The sequence below is a fragment of the Rhincodon typus genome, chromosome 3 (assembly GCF_021869965.1).
Source record: "Rhincodon typus isolate 14 chromosome 3, sRhiTyp1.1, whole genome shotgun sequence".
NCBI classification, from domain to species: Eukaryota; Metazoa; Chordata; class Chondrichthyes; order Orectolobiformes; family Rhincodontidae; genus Rhincodon; species Rhincodon typus.
The window spans coordinates 39,138,191-39,162,768 of record NC_063334.1 but is presented as its reverse complement, the minus strand read 5'-3'; the positions used below and the strand labels follow the sequence as shown (position 1 = coordinate 39,162,768).

Genomic DNA, 24,578 nt, shown 5'->3' with positions numbered 1-24,578 from the left:
CCAACCTCCCCTCATGACCTTCACTCCTAGTAATACCTGAATGAACCTCCCACATACTCTTTCTGAAATGGCAACATCTTACCTGAACTGTGACTGCAAGTGGTTTCACAATACACCAGCTGAGGCCTAACCAGTGATTTGTGAAGTTCTAGCATCATCACACTGCTTCTACACCCTATTCCACAAATTATAAACTTAAGTAAGTCAAGTGCCATCTTTCAGCTTGCCCTGTAAAACTTGGCGCATATGGCCAACAAGATTTCTCTGCTCACCTATATTTTTCAATTTTGCGCTATTTATAGTAAGATGCTTTTTCTGATTATTCCTTTCAAAGTACACTACTTCACTATTCTATACTTTGAGTGCCATTTGCCATATTTCTCCCTAATACATTATCCTCTCTGGCATCCTGAAGCCTACAGCCATCCTGCACACTATCTACTAAATTACCGAGTTTTATGTGATCTACAAACATTATAATCATGTTCCCTAACTATGGGTTAAGGACATTTATGAAAAGAGCATAAAAGTAACAGGGTAAGTAGAGAAGAGAAGATTACAGATAGAATGTGAGCAGGAGTGGCAGATATTTGATGTAAAAGAAATAAAGGAATGATATCACAGGACAAAAGGCTAATGATTGGTTGATGAGTATTATTAAGTTTTTTTTTTCTCAAGTTGTGCGTTCACTTAAACCAAGAAATTTAGTTCGTAGCATGATGAATTCCATTTTTGTTGTATCAATTTGTGTTGTAGGAGCCAATTCTCAGTGAATATTGTAAAATTCAGGCAACAGACAGTCCCAAGGGGTGTTATATTCAAGTCCCATTGCTGATTGTTACATTTGAATGCTCCAAAATATTAATTACATTTAATACTGCCCAGGAACAAGAATGATGCTTATTTCAATGTTTTCAAATGGTCACTTAAAACATTTCAGGGTTCAGTGAAGAACAGTTCCAGGTCATAGTCAGTTGGAGAAGACAGAATCAGAAGCAAGCTCCATACAAACAAGAATGGTAAAGCTGTTCTGCTGAAAAGGCAACCAAACTACAATGTGTCTGTGTAGTTGCGACTCAGTGAAAAGTCAAGAACAGTTGGGTGGCTCTGTGTAATTAGAGCTCTTTGTAAGTTCCAAAAGCCAGTAGGCAACTATGTGTTACACACAGGGCTCTGAAAAAAATCCTGAGAGGGCTCAAGGAAAGCATTACATAATGAATAAAAACAGAAGTTACTGGAAAAGCTCAGCAGATTTGGCAGCATCTGTGAAGAAAAAAGTCAGTGTTAACATTTTGGGTCTGGTGACCCTTCCTCAGAACTTTCTGAAGAAGGGTCACTGGACCGAAACGTTAACTCTGATTTTTTTCTTTGCAGATGCTGCCAGACTTGCTGAGCTTTTTCAGCAACTTCTGTTTTTGGTCCTGATTTACAGCAATCACAGTTCTTTCAGTGTTTATTACAAAATGAATAGTTCAGTACACGTGAGAATGATGATGAAGCAAACCATAAACATAATTGCTTTGTGCAACTGATTACAGCTCAGGAAACAAACAAAAGCACTGTACTGGCTGAAGTTCACTGTTTATTAAAAACTGGACTTCTGCCTGAGAGTAAGTGGTCAGTAGTTTCCAAGATCCAGGACAGTGTAGTCCCAGGAAACAATGGTGAACCAGCAGAATTTGAGCAGTTGTTGAGGCTGTCCATGACTGAGCTGCTTCTGAGAATCTCAAGGATAGATTGTTAAAACTGAAGAAATGGAATGCCTCATGAAGTTTTAATGAAATTTACAGATCCACATTACTATTAATATGGGAGGTGGGGAATGGGATTGCTGAGAAATCCGCACCTTGATCACACTTGCCTTATGTTCTGTGCAGTGTGGATAGAGATGAGTGAGTATTGGTCGTGTCTCACCAATTGGCTACAAAAAGACACGACCAACGAGCACCAATTGGCTACAAAAAGACACGACTAACACTCACTCCTCTCTATCCACATGGATAAGGAGAACCACCAATTCGATTGGGACAACACTAAGATCCTGGGACAAGCAAAGCAGAGACAGGCACGGGAGTTCCTAGAAGCTTGGTACTCCAGGAAGAAAGCCATCAACAAACACATAGAACTCAACCCCATATACACTCCATTGCGAAGGAAAACCGGAAGTGAGATAATCTAGCACAACAGACTCCAGAGTTTAAAAACCAGGTGGGAAAACGCAACAGCGCTTCATTGGAGGCTGCACTGATGATGTTGACCAGCAGGATAATGAAACATCTGCAGAACAACGAATCAGCTCAGCGAGCCAACCAACCACAACCCAAGCTACAAATCTACTCTAAAATCTTAGACATGTAAAATCACATTCTGAAGCATTGAAAGGACAAGTAATCATCTCCTTCCCAATACACACATTCCCACTTAGCTTTGCACCTTCTGCAAATTTGGAAACATTATATGATTCCCATATCCAAACTACTGATATACGTTGTGAACAGCTGGGTTCAAAGGGGAAAGAAAAGTCAAAAAACAGTAAAAGTTAGGCAAGTGAAAGGGCACAGCACATGCAAGGCACACAGCAGCCATGTAAGTGCCTTCTTGACACAATGTTGAGTTGGACAATTTCAAATTATATTCTTTTCGCCATTTTTTCAGAGATAGCTGCTGTTAATGATCCTGTTAATGCCATTTACACCGCCTCCAGATTTTTTTTATTTGACTTATTACTACCACTTTTTGTGTATACGTTTTCTCTTTTGTGATCTAATCTCTCTCAGCTTCTATAGATTTTTTGTTTTGATTTTCACCTCTCCCCAGATTTGCTTAAAAGGTTTTCCATGTTTTTAACATGTTCTAGTTGTAATAAAAGGTCAATATGAAACAGGGACTGTATAACTTGCCAGGTATTAGCTCCAATTTCTGATTTCTGTTCACATTTGCATCACCTGTATAATTTGCTTTTGAAGTACGGTTTTCCTCAAATGCAATACTGTAAATCGTCTTTCAGGTAAACTAACCAGAAAAGGTGACAAACACTCAATAGATCAGGCAGCAACTTCAGAGAGAGTAGGAGTTACTGCTGATATTAAAACAAATACAATGACTCATGAAAGTTCAGAAAAACCACCACATTCAACTCGAAATGTTAACTTGATTCCTCTCTCCACAACTGCCAAGTTTCTCCAGCACTTTCTGTTCTATTTATTTATTCAACATATTTACTCAACTGCTTCCTCTACAGAGGCTCGTGTTGGTGGGATTTTACTTTTTTCTAGTATATTAAACATTTCTCACTTTTTGGTCATGCCTCTTCAATTCAAGCAACAACAAAAGGAAATGGTGCCTGGTGCTCCTGACAGTCTCTTTCATCCATTGTACATGATAATAGGTAGTGTGATAGCAGAAGCAAATTAATGACTGGCATTTCTTCACATTGTACTTGATGGGGAGTTTACCTTGGAATTCACAAAGGGGAAAAAAGTTGTTCTTTTCCATTATTGATATTTTTGAACTATTTGTGGCATTTCTGTGATGCAGCAAGTTGTGCTTCTCAACACGATGGCTGGAAATAAAACTGCAAACAAAATATTTTAAAACTATTTTCCATCTAGAAACATAATGCACTTAGCATGTACTTCAAAAGGTACTTCAGTGGATTTAACAAAATATTTGTTTTATGATGTAATATCATTACCATCCAGAAGAGGGCAGGGAGACAATATTTCGAAGATCAGGGTAATATACACTTTCAACAGGAAACAACATGGGTACCGTTACAACATTTAAAAGACATTTGGATAAGTACATGAATAGGAAAGTTTTGGAGGGATATGGGCCAAGAGCAGGCAGGTAGGACTAATTTAGTTTGGGATTATGTTTGGTATGGACTGGTTGAACTGAAGGGTCTGTTTCCGTGTATACAGGTAGTTCTGCTATGACGCAATAGTGGCATTCTTGTATGACCTCTCGCTATAGAAAATCGCATTACAGGGAAATCACCATTAAAAAAACCTGTTCAGCAGAAAGTTCACATTGTCCAAACAGTGTCCACTATTTATCAATCGCGTTACAGCCAATTCGTGTTAATGAAACACGCATTAGAGCAGAACTACCTGTACATTCTCCAAAGACACTGAACAAAAAGATATAACTCACATGCCTGTGTAATTTGTTGTAATCAAAGCTATTGCTAATTTTCAATAACAAGTGTGGTACTTAGTTTTACACATGTATTCTGTGCAACACAATCAGTAAATATCACCAGATAAAAAAGTATGGACAAGAAGTTAAATTTGTATTATATCCTGACCCATTATTCTTGCTTCTGAATATAAAAGCACATGGAGGCACAGAATCATACAGCACGGAAACAGACCCTTCAGTTCAACCAGTCCATACCAAACATAATCCCAAACTAAATTAGTCCTACGTGCCCGCTCTTGGCCCATATCCCTCCAAAACTTTCCTATTCATGTATTTATCCAAATGTCTTTTAAAAGTTGTAACGGTACCCATATCTACCACTTCCTCTGGAAGTTCATTCCACACACGAACGACCCCGTGTAAAAAATTTGCCCTTCAGGTCTTTTTTTAAAGCTCTCGTCTCTCACCTTAAAATGCTGGCTCTCAAATGTATATTAAAAATATATAATTACATACAGGTCATGGGCATTAACTGAAGTTTCACTTGAGCACAGAGAAATATTTAAGAGTGTCTTATAGAACAATGACTGCCTCTCTACCCAGCACGAGAGGTCAAGGCCCACCTGCCATGGAGCTGTGTTATAAACAGGTTGATTAAAAAATGTTTATATATATACAAAAGCTGTTAAGGACGTTTGTGGTGCAATGGTAGGGTCCCTTCCTCTGGGACAGAAGGTCCAAGCTCCAATAACACCTGCCCTAGAGATTTGTCATAATGCATCACATCTCAATACGGTGAATAAAATACTTTTGTTTTAAAGACATCCACTGTAGGTGGCTGAGTTAGAAGGTGTACGTTTGCATTTATTTACATCTTGAGCATTTCAAGACTGAGTAAAGGTCAGATCTGATACAATCTTTCACCAACCTTATGTTTGTTGATGAACACTGATGTCAGCTGCAACATACTCATCCGAAAAAGCTCCAAAATACTTAACCAACAACACCTGCATTTATACAAAGCCTTCAATATAGTAAAACATCTCAAGGACCCTCACGGCAGCATTATAGTTTGACACCATGCCACAGTAAGGTATGACTGGTAAAAAAGATGAGTTTTAAAGGAGCAACTTAGAGAACAGAGTGGTTCAATGAGGGAATTTCTGAGTTTAAAGGCAATGCAGTTAAAGGGACGGTCACCTGTGGTGCGGTAGAGGCTAGGGTTGAACTAATGAATCAAGATTGTAGAAACATAGGAATCTTGGAGCATTGTAAGGCTGGAGATAGGGAGAGACAAGACAATGGACAGATTCAGACAACTATGAAAATGTTAAAATCAAGGCATTGCTAGTTTGGCAGTCAATTTCAGTCACAAAAGTAACTGAATGTTGTCCAGACTGCCATACCATTAAATGGATGAGAGAGTGGTGTGGTAAATTTTGTCATTGCACTGGTAAATCCAGGGGCTCCGACTTGGGCACATGGGTTCAAATACCACTATCATTCCTTCTCTCTTCACCTACTGATCCATCCATCTGTGACTCTTCACCTACTCCACAGTTTCTATTTCTGTGGACAGGCAGTCCACCAATATCCACTACAAACCCACTAATTCCCAAAGTCACCTTGACTTCCTCATACCCTGCTTCCTGCAAGGATTCAATTCCATTGACCCAGTTTGTCCATCTCAGTTGCATCTGATCTAATTATACCACCTTCCACTGGGCTGCCTCCAATGTATCCTTTTCATCAACAAAGGATACCTCCCCACTACAGTCGACAGGGCCCACAGCTACCAGACTTCTACCCTCCTTCCCAAAAAAATGACAGGGTTTCCCATGTCCTCACTTTCCACCCCATTGATCTCTGTTTTAAAAGGATCATCCTCTGCTTTTTGCCCACACGGATCAAGGATGCTACTTGCAAACACTTTTCCCCTCCCCTCGACTATCAGCATGCCACAGGGATCATTCCCTTCAGGACACCCTCGTCTACTCTTCCATCATTCCTCAAGCTTTCTCATGGCACTTTACTATGCAATCACAGCAGGTGTAACACTTGTGTATTCACTTCCTCCCTCCTCACCACTCAAAAATCCCAAATACACCTTCCGGGTGAAGCAGTATTAATACTTCTTCCAATCTAGTCCATTGTTTCTGGCGCATACAATGTGGCCTTCTTCAAAATTAAAAGACCAAAATGCAGACTGGGTGACCATTTTATGCAACACTTCTGCTCTGTCCATAAAAATGACCCCAAACTTCCAGTTGCCTCCCATTTCAAGAAACCACCTTGCTCCCATGTCAACATTTCCAACCTAAGCCACTTTCTACTTAGGTATTTGACAGTCTTCAGGACACAATGGAATTCAACAACTTCAGAGAATGAACATTATCAAGAAACTACCTTACTCTTGTGTCAATATTTACTTCCTCAGCCTGCTGCAGTGTTCCACCATCTAGAAGGACAACACCTCATTTCCCACTTCGGTATCTGACAGCCTTCCGGACACAACAGAGTTCAATAACTTCAGAGGATGAACATTAGCTTCCATTCTGATTAACACTCCACACACCCGCCAGCCCCCACCCATCACCCGTCATTATGGACTAGACCAAACCACCTCATCACATATCAAAGAGATAGCCTAAACTCTAAGTTATACATTATTTAAAGGCAAGTGTAAGGCACTGCACTCCAGATGTGACTCGACTGGTCACACTGTTAGGCTTGAAGTAAAACACAGTTTCTTAGTACACCACAGTTAAAATCCACAAAAAAAAACTGGCATAACTTTAGCCCTTGTTGAAATACTTAACAAAATAATACATAGTTAAACGATCACTCATCAACTGTTCAAATATAGCAGCATCCTATAAACACTTTGGTCAAAGGCAATTTCAGCAAAACAGATTTCCCTCACTTGCTTTCTTCTCCAATCTTGGAGAAGGAACACCTACAGAGTGAATCCAGCAGCTTGATGGGCTGCAATGGTTCAAGAAGGCAGCTCACCACCACCTTCTCAAAGGGCAACTAGAGATGGGTAATAAATGCTGGCCAGCCAGCAATGCCTACATCCCACAAATGAACAAAATAAAAAAGCTTCAACTCCAAATACTCCAACTTCAACAACTGAAAGCAACATCAAACTCTGGGTCTGTGTGAGGCTGACTCTACCCACTCATGCTTCTTTTGTCTATTTAAAAAAAAAGCAATTTCTCTGCTTCCCATGGAGCAGACACCTCATCAGCAGGTTTATAACATTTCCCATCAAGAGAACTACGACAGAACAACTCTCTCTTAAACACCAAGTGAAAACCGAAAGAACTGTGGATGCTGTAAATCAGGAACAAAAACAGAAGTTGCTGGAAATGCTCAGCAGGTCTGGCAGCATCTGTGAAGAAAAGATCAGAGTTAACGTTTCGGGTCCGGTGATCCTTCCTCAGAAGTTCCCTCTTAAACACATTTTGTCTACCCTCCCCACAATATGTCTTGTTGGCTTTGCTCTCAGCACAGCTGACCTATCTTCCCTTATACAAACCTTTCATTAACACCTATTTCAAATCTCAATTCCTCCTTTACCACCATTAGTACTCCCTTTCTTGTTTGCACTTGGCACCTTCATTATCTGTTACATTTCCTGCTTCTCCACCTTTATCAATGTCAAAAGTCACACAACACCAGGTTATAGTCCAACAAGTTTTATTTGAAATCACAAGCTTCCTGAGCACTGCTCCTTCATCAGGTAAAGGTAACTTTTATCAACAGCATTAAAAAACTGCCATTTCCAGTCCCCTTTAGTTCCAAAGAAGAGTTATTAGTCTCCAAATGTTGATTCTGCTTCTCTCCCACAGATGGAACCAGACCTGCTGAGTTTCTCCAGCATTTTCTGTTTTTATTCCAAATCCCAGAAGGCAGATGGTGACATTTAAATTTTCTTAATAAATCAGGATTTGAAAGCTAGTCTCAATAACAGTGGCCACAACACTGTCATCAAATATAAAACCAAAATGATTCACTAATGTTCTGCCATTCTCATCTGGTCTACATGTGACTCCAGACCCATAGCAACACTGTTAACTTTATACTGCGTTCTGACATGGTCTCTAAATCACTCAGTTCAAAGGCAATTAGGGGTGGTCAACAAATACTAGCTCCACCAGTGAGACTCATATCTCAAGAAAGAATATACAAAAAAAAACACTTGATGCAAGATCTAGCATAGTCTATTAATGTCCTCTAGCTGTATGAGATAACAAGAACTTGTCTGAGACTTTCAAAATTCCAAAGAAATGGCTATGATTACTCAAATACTTGCTGTCTTATGATTGTGAATTTGAACATCCAAATTAACAGTTCAACTCACCCACCACAAAAACAGAAATAATAGTTGACATTCCAATACATTGCAGTTTTGGAGATTCTTCTCACTCATGGGACATGGGTATCGCTGGGTGGCCAGCATTTATTGCACACCCCCAGTTGCCCTTGAGAAGGTGGTGATGATCTGTCTTCTTGAACCACTGCCGTGCATGCACTATAGGTAGACCACAATACTGTTAGGCAGGGAATTCCAGGATTTCGACCCAGTAACACTGAGGAACATCAGTGTATTTCAAAGTCAGGATGACGAGTGTCTTGGAGGGGAGCTTGCAGGTGGAAGCAAACCCATGTTCCTATTGCCCTTGTCCTTCTAGATTGAAGTGGTTGTGCGTTTGGAAGGTTCTATCCGTGGATCTTTGACAAATTTCTGCAGTGAATTTTATACATAGCACACACTGCTGAGACAGAGCGTAGACATGGTAGGGAGTGGGTGCTTGTGGATATGGTGCCAATTATGGAGACCACTTTGCCTGGATGGTGTCAAGCTTCTTAAACATTATTGGAGTTGTACTCATCTAGGCAAATGGGAAGTATTCCATCACAATTCAGACTTGTGCAATGTAGATCGTGGACAGGCTTTGCGAAATCAGAAGGTGAGTTATTTGCTGCAGTATTAAATGCCTGCTCTTATGGCCACAGTATTTATATGGCTAGTGCAGTTCAGTTTCTGGTTAACAGTAACTCTGAGAATGCTGGTAGTAGAAGATTGAGTATTGGGTTTGTTCAGGTCATGTTGCATTTGAACATAAACTGCTTTAGGATCTGAGGTGTCGCAAATGGTTTTGAACATTGTACATTCATGAGTGAATATCTCTACTTCTGATCTTATGATAGAGGTATGATCAATGAAGAAGTTGAAGATGGCTGGACCTAGAACAATACCCTGAGGAACTCCTGTAAAGATTTCCTGGAGCTCAGATAACTAACCATCTTCCTTTGTGCTTCCTGCAACTCAAACCAGCAAAGAATTTTCCCTTTATTAGAGCTCCTTGATGCCACACTAGGTCAAATGTAGTCATGAAGTTAAGGGCAGTCATTTTCACCTCACCTGACTGGCCCTGTTGGAACCCAAACTGGGTATCACTGAGCTGGTTGTTGATAAGCAGATGATGCTTGATAGCACTGTTGATAACAACTTCCATCACTTAACTAATGATCAAGAGTAGACTAGTTAAAAAACAGAAGTTCCTGGAAAAGCTCAGCCAGTCTGGCAGCATCTGTGAAGGAAAATCAGAGTTAACGATTCAGCTCCAGTGACCCTTCCTCAGAACTGATGGGAGCTAGAAAAATGTTGGTTTTTATGCAGAAGATAGAGTGGAGGGAGGGGGTAAGAATTAAACGATAGGTGGGGATAGAGCCCAAGAGAGAGAAGAACAGTTGGATAGACAAAGGAGTTGATAATGATCTGGCGAGGAGGGTGAATAGTTATTAATGGAGACTGTTAGTGGCTAAAAACAGGTAGTGTGTAATGGCAGGCTATGTGATAACAAGAGTAGACTAGTACAGTAATTGGCTAGGTTGGATTTGTCCTGTTTTTGGTGTAAAGGTCATACCAGGGTAATTTTTCACATTGTCGAGTAGATGCCAGTGTTGTAGCTGCACTGGAACACTTTGGCTATTTTGGGGTCCAGCAAGTTCTACAGCACAAGTGTTTATTACTATAGCTTGAAAGTTGTCAGGGCCAAGAGCCTATGCAATATCCTCTGCCTCCAACCATTTCTTGATATCATGTGGCTTGAATAGAATTGGCTCAACTCTGGCACCTGTAATGCTGCAAATGCTTCAGATTTATCTTTTGCACTGATCTGCTGGGCTACCCTATCATCGGGTGATAGGGATATTTGTTGAGCCTCCTCGTCCTGCAATGAGTTGTTTAATTGTCTGCCACCATTCACAACTGACGGGATGTGTCAGGACTGCAGAGCTCAGATCTGATCTGTTGGTTGTGAAATCACTTAGCTCTGCCTATCACTTGCTGCTAATGCTGTTTGGGTGCTCCACCAGGTTGACATCCCATTCCTTAGGTATGCCTGTTGCTGCTCCTGACATGCCCTCCTGCACCTTCCGATAGCATCCACACCCTGGAACATTTAGCTGCCAGTCCTGTCCACCCCTGAGCCATATCTCTGTAATAGCTATGATATCTCAGTCCTATGTTCCCAACCAAGCCCTGAGTTCATCTGCCTTACCTGACAGACCTCTTGCATTGAAATAAATGCAGTTTAATTTACCAGTCCTATCTCACTCACTATCTCTCTGGATGCCACCCACCTACCAAAACCAAACCCCCACTAACCCCCATTATGAATTTAAATCTTCCCGTTAGTTTTAGCAAATCCCCTCCCACCAACATATTAGTCCCCTTCCAATTCAGGTGCAACCCAATCTCCTTAAACAGGTTACTTCTAATCCAGAAGAGATTCCAATGATCCAAAAAATGTGAATCCATGTACCAGCTCCTCAGCCACTCATTCATCTGCTCTATCCTCCTATACCTACTCTAAGTAGCGCTTGACACCAGAAGTAATCCAAATATCACTACCCATCAGGGCTAGCTTTTTAATTTCCTGCCTAATTTCCTATATTCTCTCCTCAGAACCTTGTACTTTTCTCTTCCTATGTCATTGGTTCCAATGTGTACAGTGCCCTCCTGCTGGTCTCTCTCCCCTTTGAGAACATTCTGTACCCTCTGTGTGTCATCCTTGACCCTGGCACCATCGAGGCAACACAACATTCTGATGTCTCGTTGTCAGCCACAAAAACATCTATCTGTGCCTCTGACTTGACAGTCCCTTTTTACAATCAATCACTTGGAACCTGATGTACCCCTTGTTGCATTACAGCCAGTCTCGGTACCAGTAACTTGGCTGCCAGTGCTACATCCACCGAGAGTCCATCACCCCCTTCATTTTCCAAAACAGCATACTTGTTTGAGATGGGGTTAGCCACAGGAGATTCCTGTACTACCTGCCTACCTCTCCTACCTTTCTTAAGGGTAACCCATCTATCCAACTGTATCTCTATCCAATCTGTATTTTCTACCTTCCTGAAACTGACATCCACCACCGCCTGCTCATTGCTTCTAACTGCCACTCCAACCAAACCATACGATCCGATAAGATTCACAACCAAACACACACACAATCATCAGTAACATTGAAATTATCCCTCATTTCCCACATCCAACAGGTAACCGATGCTGCTTGGCCTGCTGTGTTCATCCAGCTCTACACCTTGTTATCTCACCATTTTTGCACCTTAATCTACAGAACAGAAAAACGCTGCTCTAGGACAGCTTGGACCTATGTTTTATATTTTAAGAAAGCTTAATCAAGAGACAGATCTCAATAAAACAAAAACAAAATTACTGGAGATTTAGGGGGAAAAAGCCAGAAAGGTTAGTCTTTAAGGAATGCAAAGGATTCTACGACACAGCTAACTGCAAGACAATTTTTCCCAGGATTCTGGAAAACACTAATACCTCAGCCAATAACTAAAACTGTCGGAGGTGATTCTGAAAGATAGGTTTTACTGGCATTTGGAGGGGCAAGGACTGATTAGGGATAGTCAGTGTGGTTTTGTGTGAGGGGAATTGTATCTCACAAACTTGTTTGAGTTTTTTGAGGAAGTAACCAAAAGGTTGATGAGGTCAGTGTGGCTTACACAGACTTTAGTAAAGCCTTTGACAAGGTTCTGCATGGCAGACTAATTAATAAGATCACATGGGATTCAGGGAGAGCTTGCCTCTTGGATACAAAATTGGTTTGATGGTAGGAGACAGAGGGTAGCAGTGGAGGCCTGTGACTGGTGGTGTTCCACAAAGATCAATACTGGGTCCACTTTTATCTGTCATTTATATAAACAATTTGGATGTGAATTTAGGAGACATGATTGCTTAATTTGTGGATGACACCAAAATTGATGGTATAGTATAGTGAAGAAAGTTATTTAAGATTACAAAGAGATCTTGGGTCAATGGGCTGAGGAGTGGCAGATAGAATTTAATTTGGATAAATGTGAGGTATTGCATTTTAGTAAAACAAGCAAGGGCAAGACTTATACAATTAACGGCTGCGTCCTGGGTAGTATTGTAGAACAGAGACCTAGGGATTCAGGTACATACTTCTTTGGAAGTTGCGTCACAGGTAGACAGGGTAGTTAGGAATAGTTTAGCACACTTACCTTCATTGCTCAGATCACTGAGTATAGGAGTTGGGACAACATTTGAGATTGTATAGAATGTTAGAGAGGCCTCTTCTGGAGTACTGAATGCAGTTCTGGTTGCCTTGCTTTAGGAAGGATATTACTAAATTGGAGGGGATTCAGAAAAGATTTACCAGGATGTTGCCAGGAATGAAAGGTTTGAGTTATAAAAATAGGCTGGATAGGTTGGGACTTTTTATACTGGAGCGTAGGAGGTTGAGGGGAGACCTTACAGAGGTTTATAAAATCATGAGGGGCATAGAAAAGGTGTACAGCAAAGGTCTTTTCCATAGGGAGAATTCAAAACTAGGCAGCATATCTTTAAAGTGTGAGGAGAAAGTTTTAAAAAGGACTTGAAGACAATGTTTTTACACAGAGACTGATGTGTGTATGGAATGAACTGCCTGAGGAAGTAGTGGATGCAGGTACAATTACAACATTTGAGAGAGATTTGGACAAGTACACGAACAGGAAAGATTTGAGGGATATGGGCCAAACACAGGCAAGTGGGACTAGTTCATTTTGGGAACATGGTCAGTGTGGACTAGTTGGACTGAAGAGTCTGCTTCCATGTTGCATGACTCAATGACTCGAGAACTGATCATTTGTTTGATTGCAGTTGTGAAGGCTTGCTGTGTGCAAATTCAATTGTTACATTTCCTGCAGTGCAACTGTAACCACACTTCAAAAAGTAGTTCATTGGCTGTTAAGCACATAGTAATTTTGCAAACTGCAGGATGTTCCAAAAGGAATCTCAAGTACTTTTTTCTTCTTTCAATCTTTACTGAAATTCTTCCGGTTACTACTTGCACACTACACCTGCTACTTTCCTCACTTCTCCACATCCGTGGCAACTGTCAAACATGATCAGCGTTATTCTGGAACACATCTTCACAACCCTTTAAATAGGTCACAAAGTAACTCATTCACTTTCTCTTTCGAAAACAAACTGGCATTGTGAATGAAAACAAACACACCATTATAGAATTCTGCAACCTTCAGTTGTATCAAATTAAATTATAAATATAGATGGTCAGGTTTATGGAATAGTTTGTTCAATAATTTCACAGCCCATATGTTTCATCTGAAGCACCCTTAAAAATATAAAAGTTCATTTTTTGCGTTTTACACCATCTCTTAGATACAATCTCAAACAAAGTAGAACAGATTTCTTGAATTAAGTTCCAGACATTTGTCCATCTCAACAAAAATCAAAAACCAGTGTCACAGAAGTTATTATTTATACATTCTAATATGCTATTACAAGGAAAATTCTGTGATTTGCTTCAAATTGGGTACAGAATACTGTTCTTCATTTGTTGTTTCAAAGCAAAGAATGCCAGAGTTATGAACAATTATCTCCTGAGACTATTTTAAGGCAAGTATTTCAAGTGCAGACTAGTACTGATTTTGTATGTGCATGCTCACTCACACACACACATACACATAAGCACCCCGAAAAATAATTATCCAACTTTCAGTAAGAGCACAATACCACTCCTGAAATGGTGCAAACGTGTTATTAGGTCCTCTGTCCGTTACACTCACTTGTACCCTACCAGCAGCAAAATGATCAAATGAAAAATCAGAAGACAAACTGCACTCACATGTCAGTATAAACAAACTTATCTCAAGTTGCGGTCTACATTCTAGAGTTCTAAAAGTCAAGAAAATATAGCTGTTGAGATAGCGCACATATTCACTATGACTTTCTAAAATACCTCAAACTCTGGAACAGTTTGAGCAGATTGCAAGTTATTAAATGTAACATTTATATTCAAGAAAGGAAGAATAAAAACAGAGAAATACAGGCCAGTTGACTTGACATCAGTCATCTGGAGAGTGTTGGAATCTATTAATAAGGCAGTCTTAACAATATACTGAGAAAAGTGATTCTAATAAGTCAAACCTGTTTTAATGAAAGGGCAATTATAGTTAATACATTTATTAGACATTTTGAAACTGTAACTGATAGGATAAAGAGAATCCAGCAGATGCTGTATACCTGGGATTTCTAAAAGTCGGTTGATAAGGTGCCACTCAAATAGGTTAAGACACAAAATAAGGGCACATGTAGAGATGATACATTAGCATTGAGAAAGGTCAGGTTAACGGACAAGGAAGCAGAGAGTTGGGATAAATGGGGCATTTTCAAGTTGACAGAATGACAATACAATGGCTTTCAGAAGTGTATTTTGTCCTGGCTTTTTTTATGAAGAAAAGTTGAGACAGAGGTACCGATCGCTCTACTCAGAGCCCACAAAATAAATGGCTTGAGGCGCCTTGGGCTTTTATTTTAAAGTTGGAATAATAGAAGCAGCCTGAATGGGTGGGGGTCATAGAACCAGGAATTTTAGTAACAGTTGCTGGGGTCTTGAAGTTGGGTTTAGCAGCTACAAAATTATTCTCCCTGCTACTTTCTCAGTTTTCTCTTGATTTTTTTTTCTCTTGGACTGGAGAATTGCATGTGAGGCAATCTACTGTACTAAATTTGCCTTTGCCAAGTATGTGTTTATGGGATATTACTATATCGGAACGGTTACTGTTTAGTAGTTAAATAATCTATTATTGTGTTAAGTTTTCGAACAGAGTTGTTATTCCAATTTATTCCTTCTTCTATTGTATTTTAACTATAGTGTATGAATAAAGTGTGTTTTGCTTCAAGACTGGTAGTTTGACCAACTGAATTGTATCTGGAAAGCAACGCCTGGCACTTGCCTTTAAAATAAGGAAAAGTTAGGGTCTAGGTATCTTCTTAATATATTTTGAGGGGGTTTGGTCTGGTCTGGTTCAGTCCATAACAATAGGCTGTAATGAGTGGAATGCCGCAAGAATCAATGCTAAGGCCTAAGCTATGTACAATCTATACAAATGACGAAGACTAAGGCAGAGAAAATAATGTATATAAGTTTGTTGATGATACAAGTGAATGCTACATGTGAATCCAAGCTGTTACAGGACACAAATGAACCTGCAAACAGAACGGTTAAGTGAGTGGACCACAAGAGGATAGATGGGGAACAATGTGGAGAAGTTTCAGGTTATTCACTTTGGTCATAAGAATAGAAAAGTAGATTTATTTTTAAAGAAAAGCTTATAAGTGTTGGTGTTCAGAGGGATCTGCATGTACTTGCACAAAGAACATGAAAAAGTCAGCAACTGAGTATAGCAAGCAATTAGGAATGTAAATTGTACAGAGTTTTGGCAAGATCACTGTACACTATATTTAAGAAAGTTGCATTGGAGTTAGTATTGTGAAGATTCACTAAGCTTGTCCACGGAATGAAAGAGCTGTCCCATGATGTAAGGCTGAGTGAATGGAATGTGTATACTCTGGAGTTTTGAAGATTGAGAGGTGATCACGTCATTTTCAAGATTATGTAAAGGCTTGACACGGTAGAACTGAGATGGTGTTTCTGCTGGGGGCACAGTTTCAGGATAAGCTGGTCATTTAGGAATGAAATAAGGAGAAATTTCTTCACTGGACACGTTGCGAATCTTTGGAATTTTCTAACCTAGAGGGTTGTGGATATGTCAAAGCTAAACATATTGAAGGCTGAGACAATTTTTCATCTCTTAGGGAGTCAAGGGATATTGGGAGCAGGCAGGAAAGTAGAAATGAAGCCCAAAATTAGCCTTGGTCACACTGAATGGAGCAGGCTCAAACAGCAGTCCAGATCTTCTCTTGCTCCGATTGCTAACGTTCTTATAACGAAGTAAGCAGGGCATCTTGGAATTAAGAGAATATTATTTCTCCTCAATACAATGACATTTCATTGGATTAAATGTATAGCCTGTTCAGTACATCTTTAACAGGAGGGAAGCAAAACAGAAACATGATCTTTGCCAGGACTTCAATACATATAAACAAGAAATAAAACAAATGCTGTTAAACCTACCAAGATTTTGGCTCTCCAAAATGCAGATAGTTAATGCTGTACAGATCCATATCTTCAGTATGCCAAGCAAATGTTGTTTTCCACATGCCAAAGTACAAATATGGTGTATTTACACCTTCAATAGCAATGCCGCTTTCTTCTGCTACCACATCCAAAATTGTATTCAAACGACTGATATTCCACTCATCAACATCCTGGAAAATAATTACATTGTGAAGTAATCATGCAGATAGTATAACTGTTTCATGCAGTCAGGTATCAAGGAAATGGAAGCACAGTAGGAATCTAAATAGGTTAAAAAGACATTTAACTTATGCCGTGCTGGTTTGATTCTAGTCAGGATGGGGGTCACTAAAACCCAGTATAAATATTTTGCTATTATTAGAAAATCAACACCTTACCTTGTTTTGTGAAAGGTAGGAGACATCAATGGGCATGTTACAAGTGCCCATTTCTTGTACAATTATAGCTAGATCAGGGAAGGTAGTGCCATAGTGATCATTTCACTGGACCAGTGATCCAGAGCACAAGGCTAAAGTTCTCGGATATGTGTTTGAGTCCTACCATAACAGATAACAGAGTTTTAATTCAATAAAAATCTAGAATTAAGAAACTGGTTGTACGGCAACCATATAACTACGCTGATTGTCATAAAAACCCATCTGGTTCACTGATGAACTTTAGGGAAGGAAATCCAACATCATTGTCTGGTCTGGCTTATGTGTAACCCCAGATTCTCAGCAATATGTGTGACTCTTAACAGCCTCCTGAAATAGCATCGACAGGCAATCAGTTCAAAGGCAAACGGGGATTGGGAACAAATGCCAGCATTGTCAGCAGCACACGTTCCCTACAAGAACAATTTTTTTTAAGAAGTTCCAAGTCAAGTCAAAACAGTAAAGGTGGTTTGGAACAGAACAATGTGTTTTCAGTATTAAGCCCCAAGTTGGTGGTTAACTGCACACATAATATGACAGCATAAAAAATGCAAAAGGAGATAAAATCTTGTGAAGACCCCCTTCAGGGGGTCTAACTGCCAAGAAACAGATTATCAATAAATGAAAGAGAAATACAACATCAAACATAAACATCCAGCAGCATGGAGTCATGAAGGGCATAGCGCACTGGAACCCAGAATTCAAGGTTGAAAGGCAATATGCAACTCATTGCCACAAATGTGTAGCTTGCCCAAACTTCTAATTTTCTCTATATTGGCAATGACTTGTTATAGGGATGCACAATACAGTTATTATCATGATATCAGGACACTGAAGCTTATAGGTGCCAAAACAAAGTGGAAAACATCCAACAGTAGTTGTGAGTTCTGGATGTCATTCAATAAAATTTGAAATTATCTTGTCAATTCTCTTCTGCTTTGTGCAGAGTTTACAATAATAAGGGTTTCTCCTTCTACCAAAATGAACCACAAGCAAATTTTCAGCATTCCAACAAAATTGGCAGCACCAAAATATATCACAAGAGGGATGGATTGCTTGTCCAAGTATAGTTCAACCAAATGAAATATGCTCTGGCTTACCAAACGACAGAAAGAAAGAACTATTGAGAATGACTTGACATTTGGATGTATTCATTATTTATGTCTACATGTTCGTGAGCCACCAACCTCGCTCCCAGAATTTACAGGAATTCACTCAGCTGGAAGCAGCTACTAGTCAGGTGTTTACTGAATTAGCATTTCAGCTTAGCTTGACTGTGGAATGGAGATGGCTTAGATAGCAAAATTTCAGTTCTGACCAGTGATCTAAACCAGTTACATTTCAGCTGGTTAGTGAACAGTAGTAAAGAAGTAATTTGTTTTACGCTTTACCTGCAATTAAATGAACGGATAAAATTATAATTCTACCATGGCATTTTAATTTGTTAATGGGCAATCAATACAGACAGTAATATTATTAAAAATCAAAAGTAAATGCTGGGGTTTTTGTTTCAGAACCTGAAAACAGAAAACAAAAAATATCAGAGAGCATTAAGAGGTTAGATTTCACATGACAATTTTGCTTGCCACAATTTTGATTGCCTTTTTTGAAGAAGTGACCAAGAAAATTGATGAAGGCAGAGAGGTAAACATTGTCTAAATGGACTTCAGCAAAGCATTCAAAAAGGTTCCACATGGTAAACTGCTTAGTAAGGTTAGATCACATGCGATTCAAGGGGAGCTAGCCAATCAGATACAAAACTGGCTTGAATGTAGGAGAAAGAGGGTGGTGGCAGACAGTTGTTTTTCCAGACTGGAGGCCTGAGACCAGTGGAGTGCCACAACGATTGGTGCTGGGTCCACTGCTTTTTGTCATTTATATAAATGAATTGGATTTGAATACAGGAGATATGGTTACTACCGTATATACTCGAATAAAAGTCAATCTCGATTAAAAGTCAAACCCTTATTTTTTGGCCAAAAAAATCTTGAATTTTCCATTTATCTTGTGTAAAAGCCAACCCCAGTTCTTCAAAGATAATTTGGATTTTAAGGCAAGTGCTGGATGGTGTTTGTTCTCATCTTCCCAAAGTGTACCTCTACTCCAATGATGGGGATGAAAATTGGGTTCAGTGTTTTAATTTTCAAACAGTAATATGTTAGTGACCTGCAGGTGGAGATAAAGTGCTGTCATCCAGTCTCCCAGGTTTGGTGGGATTTTGTTTTTGACTCCAGGATAGTGTCGCATTTTAACAGCAGATTTATTTTCATTGGCATTCCTTTGTCAGAGTTTCAAAAGAATGAACCTAGTAATTGTGACAGCTCGGATCCACTGACTTACTGTTTCACAGAGGGCAACAGAGAGCTTTTGGTTAGGGAAGCAAATGGAAAAGATTCAGGATTACTTTGTGAAAGAATAATCAGGTGAAGGTATGTAATATCAGGTGAATAATCAAGTAACTTACAGGGAGAATAATCGATCTGTATGTTCTTATCTGCTGACAATAAGCGAACACACATGGGCTAAGATGCTATGAGAGCCTCTCACAGCCGTGTTCATCTTTCACAGTGCTGGATCACAGAAGTACCAGTTACTGCTGTAATTTGTTGTGTTTTCTTCTTTATTAATTTAGAGATCAGTTGGGCTTCTGCTAATAATATGGTATTTTGAACTGTAGCATGAATTTCAGCCCCTCAAAAGTAGTATCCATATCATAGTCAGCCCCATAAATTTAACCTTAAGAAATAGTCTAAAAAATTCAGCTTTTATACGAGTATATAAGGTAAATTTGCAGATGACACCAAAATACATGGTGTAGTGGGCAGTGAAGATTATCTCAGAGTACAATGGAATCTTGATAAGATCGGACAATGGGCTGACGAGTGGCCGATAGAGTACAATTTAGATAAATGTCAGGTGCTACATTTTGGTAAGGCAAACCAAGGCAGGACTTATACAGTCAATGGTAGGGTCCTGGAGCGTGTTGCCAAAGTTCAGAGACCAAGGGTAGCAGGTGCATAGCTCCTTGAAAGTGGAGTCGCAGGTAGACAGAGTGAAGAAGAAAGCATTTGGCACACTTGCCTTCATTGGTCAGAACATAAGAGTATAGGAGCTATATAGAGTCACAGCATCATACAGAACTGAAGTAGACTCTTCGGTCCAACTCGTCCACGCCGATCAAGTGTTCCAACTCAACTCGCCCCACTTTCCGCGTTTGGCCCATATCCTTCCTAATCATGTACCTATCCAAATGTCTTTTAAATATTGTAACTGTGCCTGCATCTACCTCTTCCTCTGACAACTCATTCAACACACAAATCACCCTGTGTGAGAAAAACGTGCCCCTCAGGTCCCTTTTAAATCTTTCTCCTCTCGCCTTCAAAATATGACCCCTAGTTTTGAACTTCACCCACTCTAGGGAACAGATTCTTGCTATTCGCCTTATTCATGCCCCTCATAATGCTATAAACCTCTATAAGGTCACCCCTCAACCTCCAACGCTCCACGGAAAAAAATCTCAAACTATTCAGCCTTTCCTGATAACTCAAACACTCCAGTCCCAGCAACATCCTGGTAAATGTTTTCTAAACCCTCTCCAATTTAATAATGTCCTTCAACTATACACAGTACTCCAAACGTGATCTCACCAATGTCCTGAACAACTTGAACATGACGTCCCAACTTCTATACTCAATGATCTGAGCAATGAAGGCAAGCCTACTAAACACCTTCTTAACCACCCTGTCAACGTGTGACACTAATTGCAAAGAACTATGTACCTGAACCCTTAGGTCTCTCTGTTTAACAACATTATCCAGGGATCCACCATTAACAGTATAAGTCCTGCCCTTGTTCGTTTCACAAAATGCAATACATTTAACCAAATCAAACTCCATCTGCCACTCATCAGCCTCCTGACCCAACTGATCAAGATCTCTTCATAATCTTAGGTAACTTTCTTCACGGTCCACTATACTACCAACTTTGGTGTAATTCACAAACTAACTAATCACACCTCCTAAATTCTCATTCAAATTGTTTACATAAATGACAAACAACACGACTGTGCATCGATTCCTGCACAACACTGCTGGTCATAGGACTCCACTCCTTCTATTTTACTATATTGCATTATGGTTCCACATGGTAGACTAATTCGTAAAGTTAGATCACATGTGATTCAGGGTGAGCTTGCCAATTGGATACATAATTAGCCAAATTGATACATAATTGACTTAACGGCAGGAGACAGAGTGTGGCGGTGGAGGGTTGTTTTTCAGACTGGAGGACTGTCACCAACAGTGTTCCACAAGGATCAGTCCTGGGTCCTCTTTTGTTTGGGATGCGAATATAGAAGGCATGGTTAGTAAGTTTGCAGACAACACCAAAATTGGTGGCATTGTAAACACCGAAAAAGATTTTCTAAAATTACAAAGGGATCTTGATCAAATGGGTCAATGAGCTGACAAATGGCAGATGGAGTTCAATCTGGATAAATCTGGATAATTTTGGTATAACAAACAGGGTAGGACTTATACAATTACTGGTAGGGCCTTGGGTAGTGTTGTAGAGTAGAGAGACCTAGGGGTCAGATACATAATTTTTTGAAGTTTGTGTCACGTTAGCACATTTGCCTTCATTGCTCAGACCTTTGAGTAGAGGAGTTGGGAAGTCATGTTGAGGTTGTACGGGACATTGATGAGGCTTCTTCTGGAATATCGTGTCTAGTTCTGGTCAGCCAGTTATAAGAGGATATTATTAAGCTGAAGAGGGTTCAGAAGAGATCTACCAGGATGTTGCCGGGTATAGAAGGTTTAAGTTATAAAGAAAGGCTGGATAGGCTGGGACTTTTTCCACTGGAGTGTAGGAGGTTGAAAGGTGACCTCATGGAAACTCATAAAATAATGAAGGGTACAGATAGAGTCAATGGTAGTTGTCTTTTCCCTAGGATGGAGGATTTCAAGACTAGGGGGTACATTTTTAAGGTGAGAGGAGAGAGATTTGAAAAAGACATGAGGAGCAATTTTTTTTACACAGAGGGTTTTTCCTGTGTGGAATGAACTTACTGAGGAAGTGGTGGATGTGGGTACAATTACAACCCTTAAAAGATACTCTGATAAGTACATGAATAGGAATGGTTCGGAGGGATATGGGCCAGAAGCTGACAGGTGGGACTAGTTTAGTTTGGAATTATGTTCGGCATGGACTGGTTGGACCGAAGTGTCTGTTTCTGTGCTATATACCTCTATGACTCTACAAGCAGAGAATACAGTCTCTTATAAAATTGGCAAATTAAATGCATGCTAGCTGACCATTGTATGGATCAGCCCTGATCAGTTTGACAGAAAATCCCCAGCTTCCAATGACTTTATTTTAATTCTCTGCTCCACTCCCATCTTTCTGTAGGCTACTTTATACTTCTGCAGAAACTCTAACTCCTCCTCTAGAATCATCTTCTGCTTCTTAACTTGTACCACACCATCCATCTTTTCCTTGCACGGCATCTCTGAAGTTGTGACAGGAGGGTTTAGTATACTCAAATATCCTGCTTGTAAATGAAGAGGAATGTCAACATTGCAACAAAGAAGCACAGCAATCAGACATCCAAAAAAAGGGGCTGCAAGCAGGAAGTGTCATGCCAACAGTCACTTGAAACCTGTGCTTTTGTCTACACAGAATTATATACTAAATCTCCTGCATATTAAACTTCCTGCATTAATTTTACTTGCTTCCTGTCAAAATCTCAAATTTAATCTTGCACTTGTGTGGTAGCCATTTTTTGTTTAAAGATAGGAATGGCAATCAACACTTAAGAATATGTTTTCCTCCCAAATTTCCAACTGTAAAACATCTGTTTTATTGCAATGCCAATTTATCTATATGTCTAACATGTACAATGCCCATTTTGACAAGGTTCATCACTTTTGAATGAAAAGCTTTCACCTTGTAATCTGACTGCATTTGGTGCCCAGCCTACCTCGGAATCAGTTTGATTTTATTTTTACACTGTTCCCTATTGTTGTATAGTCTTATACTGAAGTTTTAAACTTCCAGATGGAGCAACAATAAAAACTGCCAAAGCAGGTCACTGTACAAACAAGTAAGTAAATAAGTTGAGGATTCAAAATCTTCTTCTGCAAAGTACATGGCATTTGAGTCTCTGGTTTCTTGACTTCTGAAAAAGAGAAGCAGATATCTCGAAAAAGTGAGGAAAAAAATGAAAACTACAACAGCAAATAGAAGCGTGAAAGTAAGATGACAGATTGTGCAGGAATGCTGCATTTAAGACAGACAAGTTTGCGTGCTAGTGACCAAAATGCAGAGGTTGATGACTTCTGATTGCCACCCAAAGCAAAAGTTAGAGAATCCCATGTAACATATAACTCGTGAGATATATACACATTTGAAAATATTCTCAGTTGTAACAATGAATTAACAGTACATTGTCATATTTGCCACATAAATAAATCATAAGATGTAAAAAAGAAACAGAAAATACAGGAAATATTTAACAAGGCAGATAGAAGCTGAGGGGAGAAACAGACACTTTGGGTCATCATGATCCAAAACTTGAACTTTGTTTCTCTCTGCAGAGGTTGTCTGACCTGCTGAGCATTTGCAACATTTTCAGTTCTGCAGTATTTGCATTTGTTATAAGATGTGAGTATTTTACTTTGCTCTTTAAACTTTTAACCCATTAAACTTATTTGTGTTTGATAAATGTATGAAATTTGGCAAATAAAGGTTATGCACTTTGAGTTTTGTTGCTTCCTGTTTTATAGCCAACAGCTAGCAAATAGTGCCAAGTGATTGCATAGAAATTGATTTTGTTGGGTCTCAAGTTGTTATGGATCTTAGTCACAATTTTATCACTCTAGAACTTAGCCGCGATACCTCTCTTCTTGCAAGTTGCATAAATCTCAAATCTTTCTTCTGCAAAGTCAGTTAAAGAGCTGTCGTCTCCCAAATCAGCACCCATGTTTGAATCTCTAAAATCTGGTTTTCATCCACATCACAATATTTAACCAGCTCTATTTGAAGGCAAAAATGGCATATTATGAAAGACTATGGTGTATTAGCCATCCTCATGCTTCTTGACATTGTCTGCGGCCTTTTGGCACACAGTTAATGCCATTGTCTTCTAATTCTCTTCACCTTTACTTGGATGAGTGGGATTACCTTGCTTGGTTTTATTCTAACCTATCCATTCAAAGCCAGAACATCTCCTGCATTGGTTTTTTTCTTGCCTTACCCAGGAGCTCCCAATATTTTCCATGCATTCTTCAAAACAATTTAGCAGGATACTGATGTAAAGAAAAAACAACATTTATACAGTACAAAAGAATGTTGATAGGTTGACATCAGACTGCTTGGTAGAGGTGTTGCCATGGACAATGTTGACTGTCAGTTAACTGCCAAGCTTAGTTTAAATTTTAAGCAAGGCAGGTTGGCTTTGATTATTCAAGAGATTGCCCTGAGAAATAAGAGATAGTAGGAACTGCAGATGCTGGAG

General features: G+C 39.6%; 1 protein-coding gene across 5 annotated transcripts in view; it reads right to left on the bottom strand.

The window, feature by feature from the left end:
• LOC109911607 (lysine-specific demethylase 4C-like) overlaps positions 1–24,578 on the bottom strand; it is a 168,622-nt gene that overhangs the window by 92,336 nt on the left and 51,708 nt on the right. For all 5 annotated transcript variants that reach the window (XR_007261285.1, XM_048592668.1, XM_048592679.1 and 2 more), the window contains exon 5: positions 16,629–16,822. Coding sequence is in view for 4 of the 5 variants with exons in the window: in XM_048592668.1 (XP_048448625.1) it covers positions 16,629–16,822 (194 nt within the window). In the remaining variant the exon portion in view is untranslated. The remainder of the gene's footprint in view (positions 1–16,628; positions 16,823–24,578) is intronic.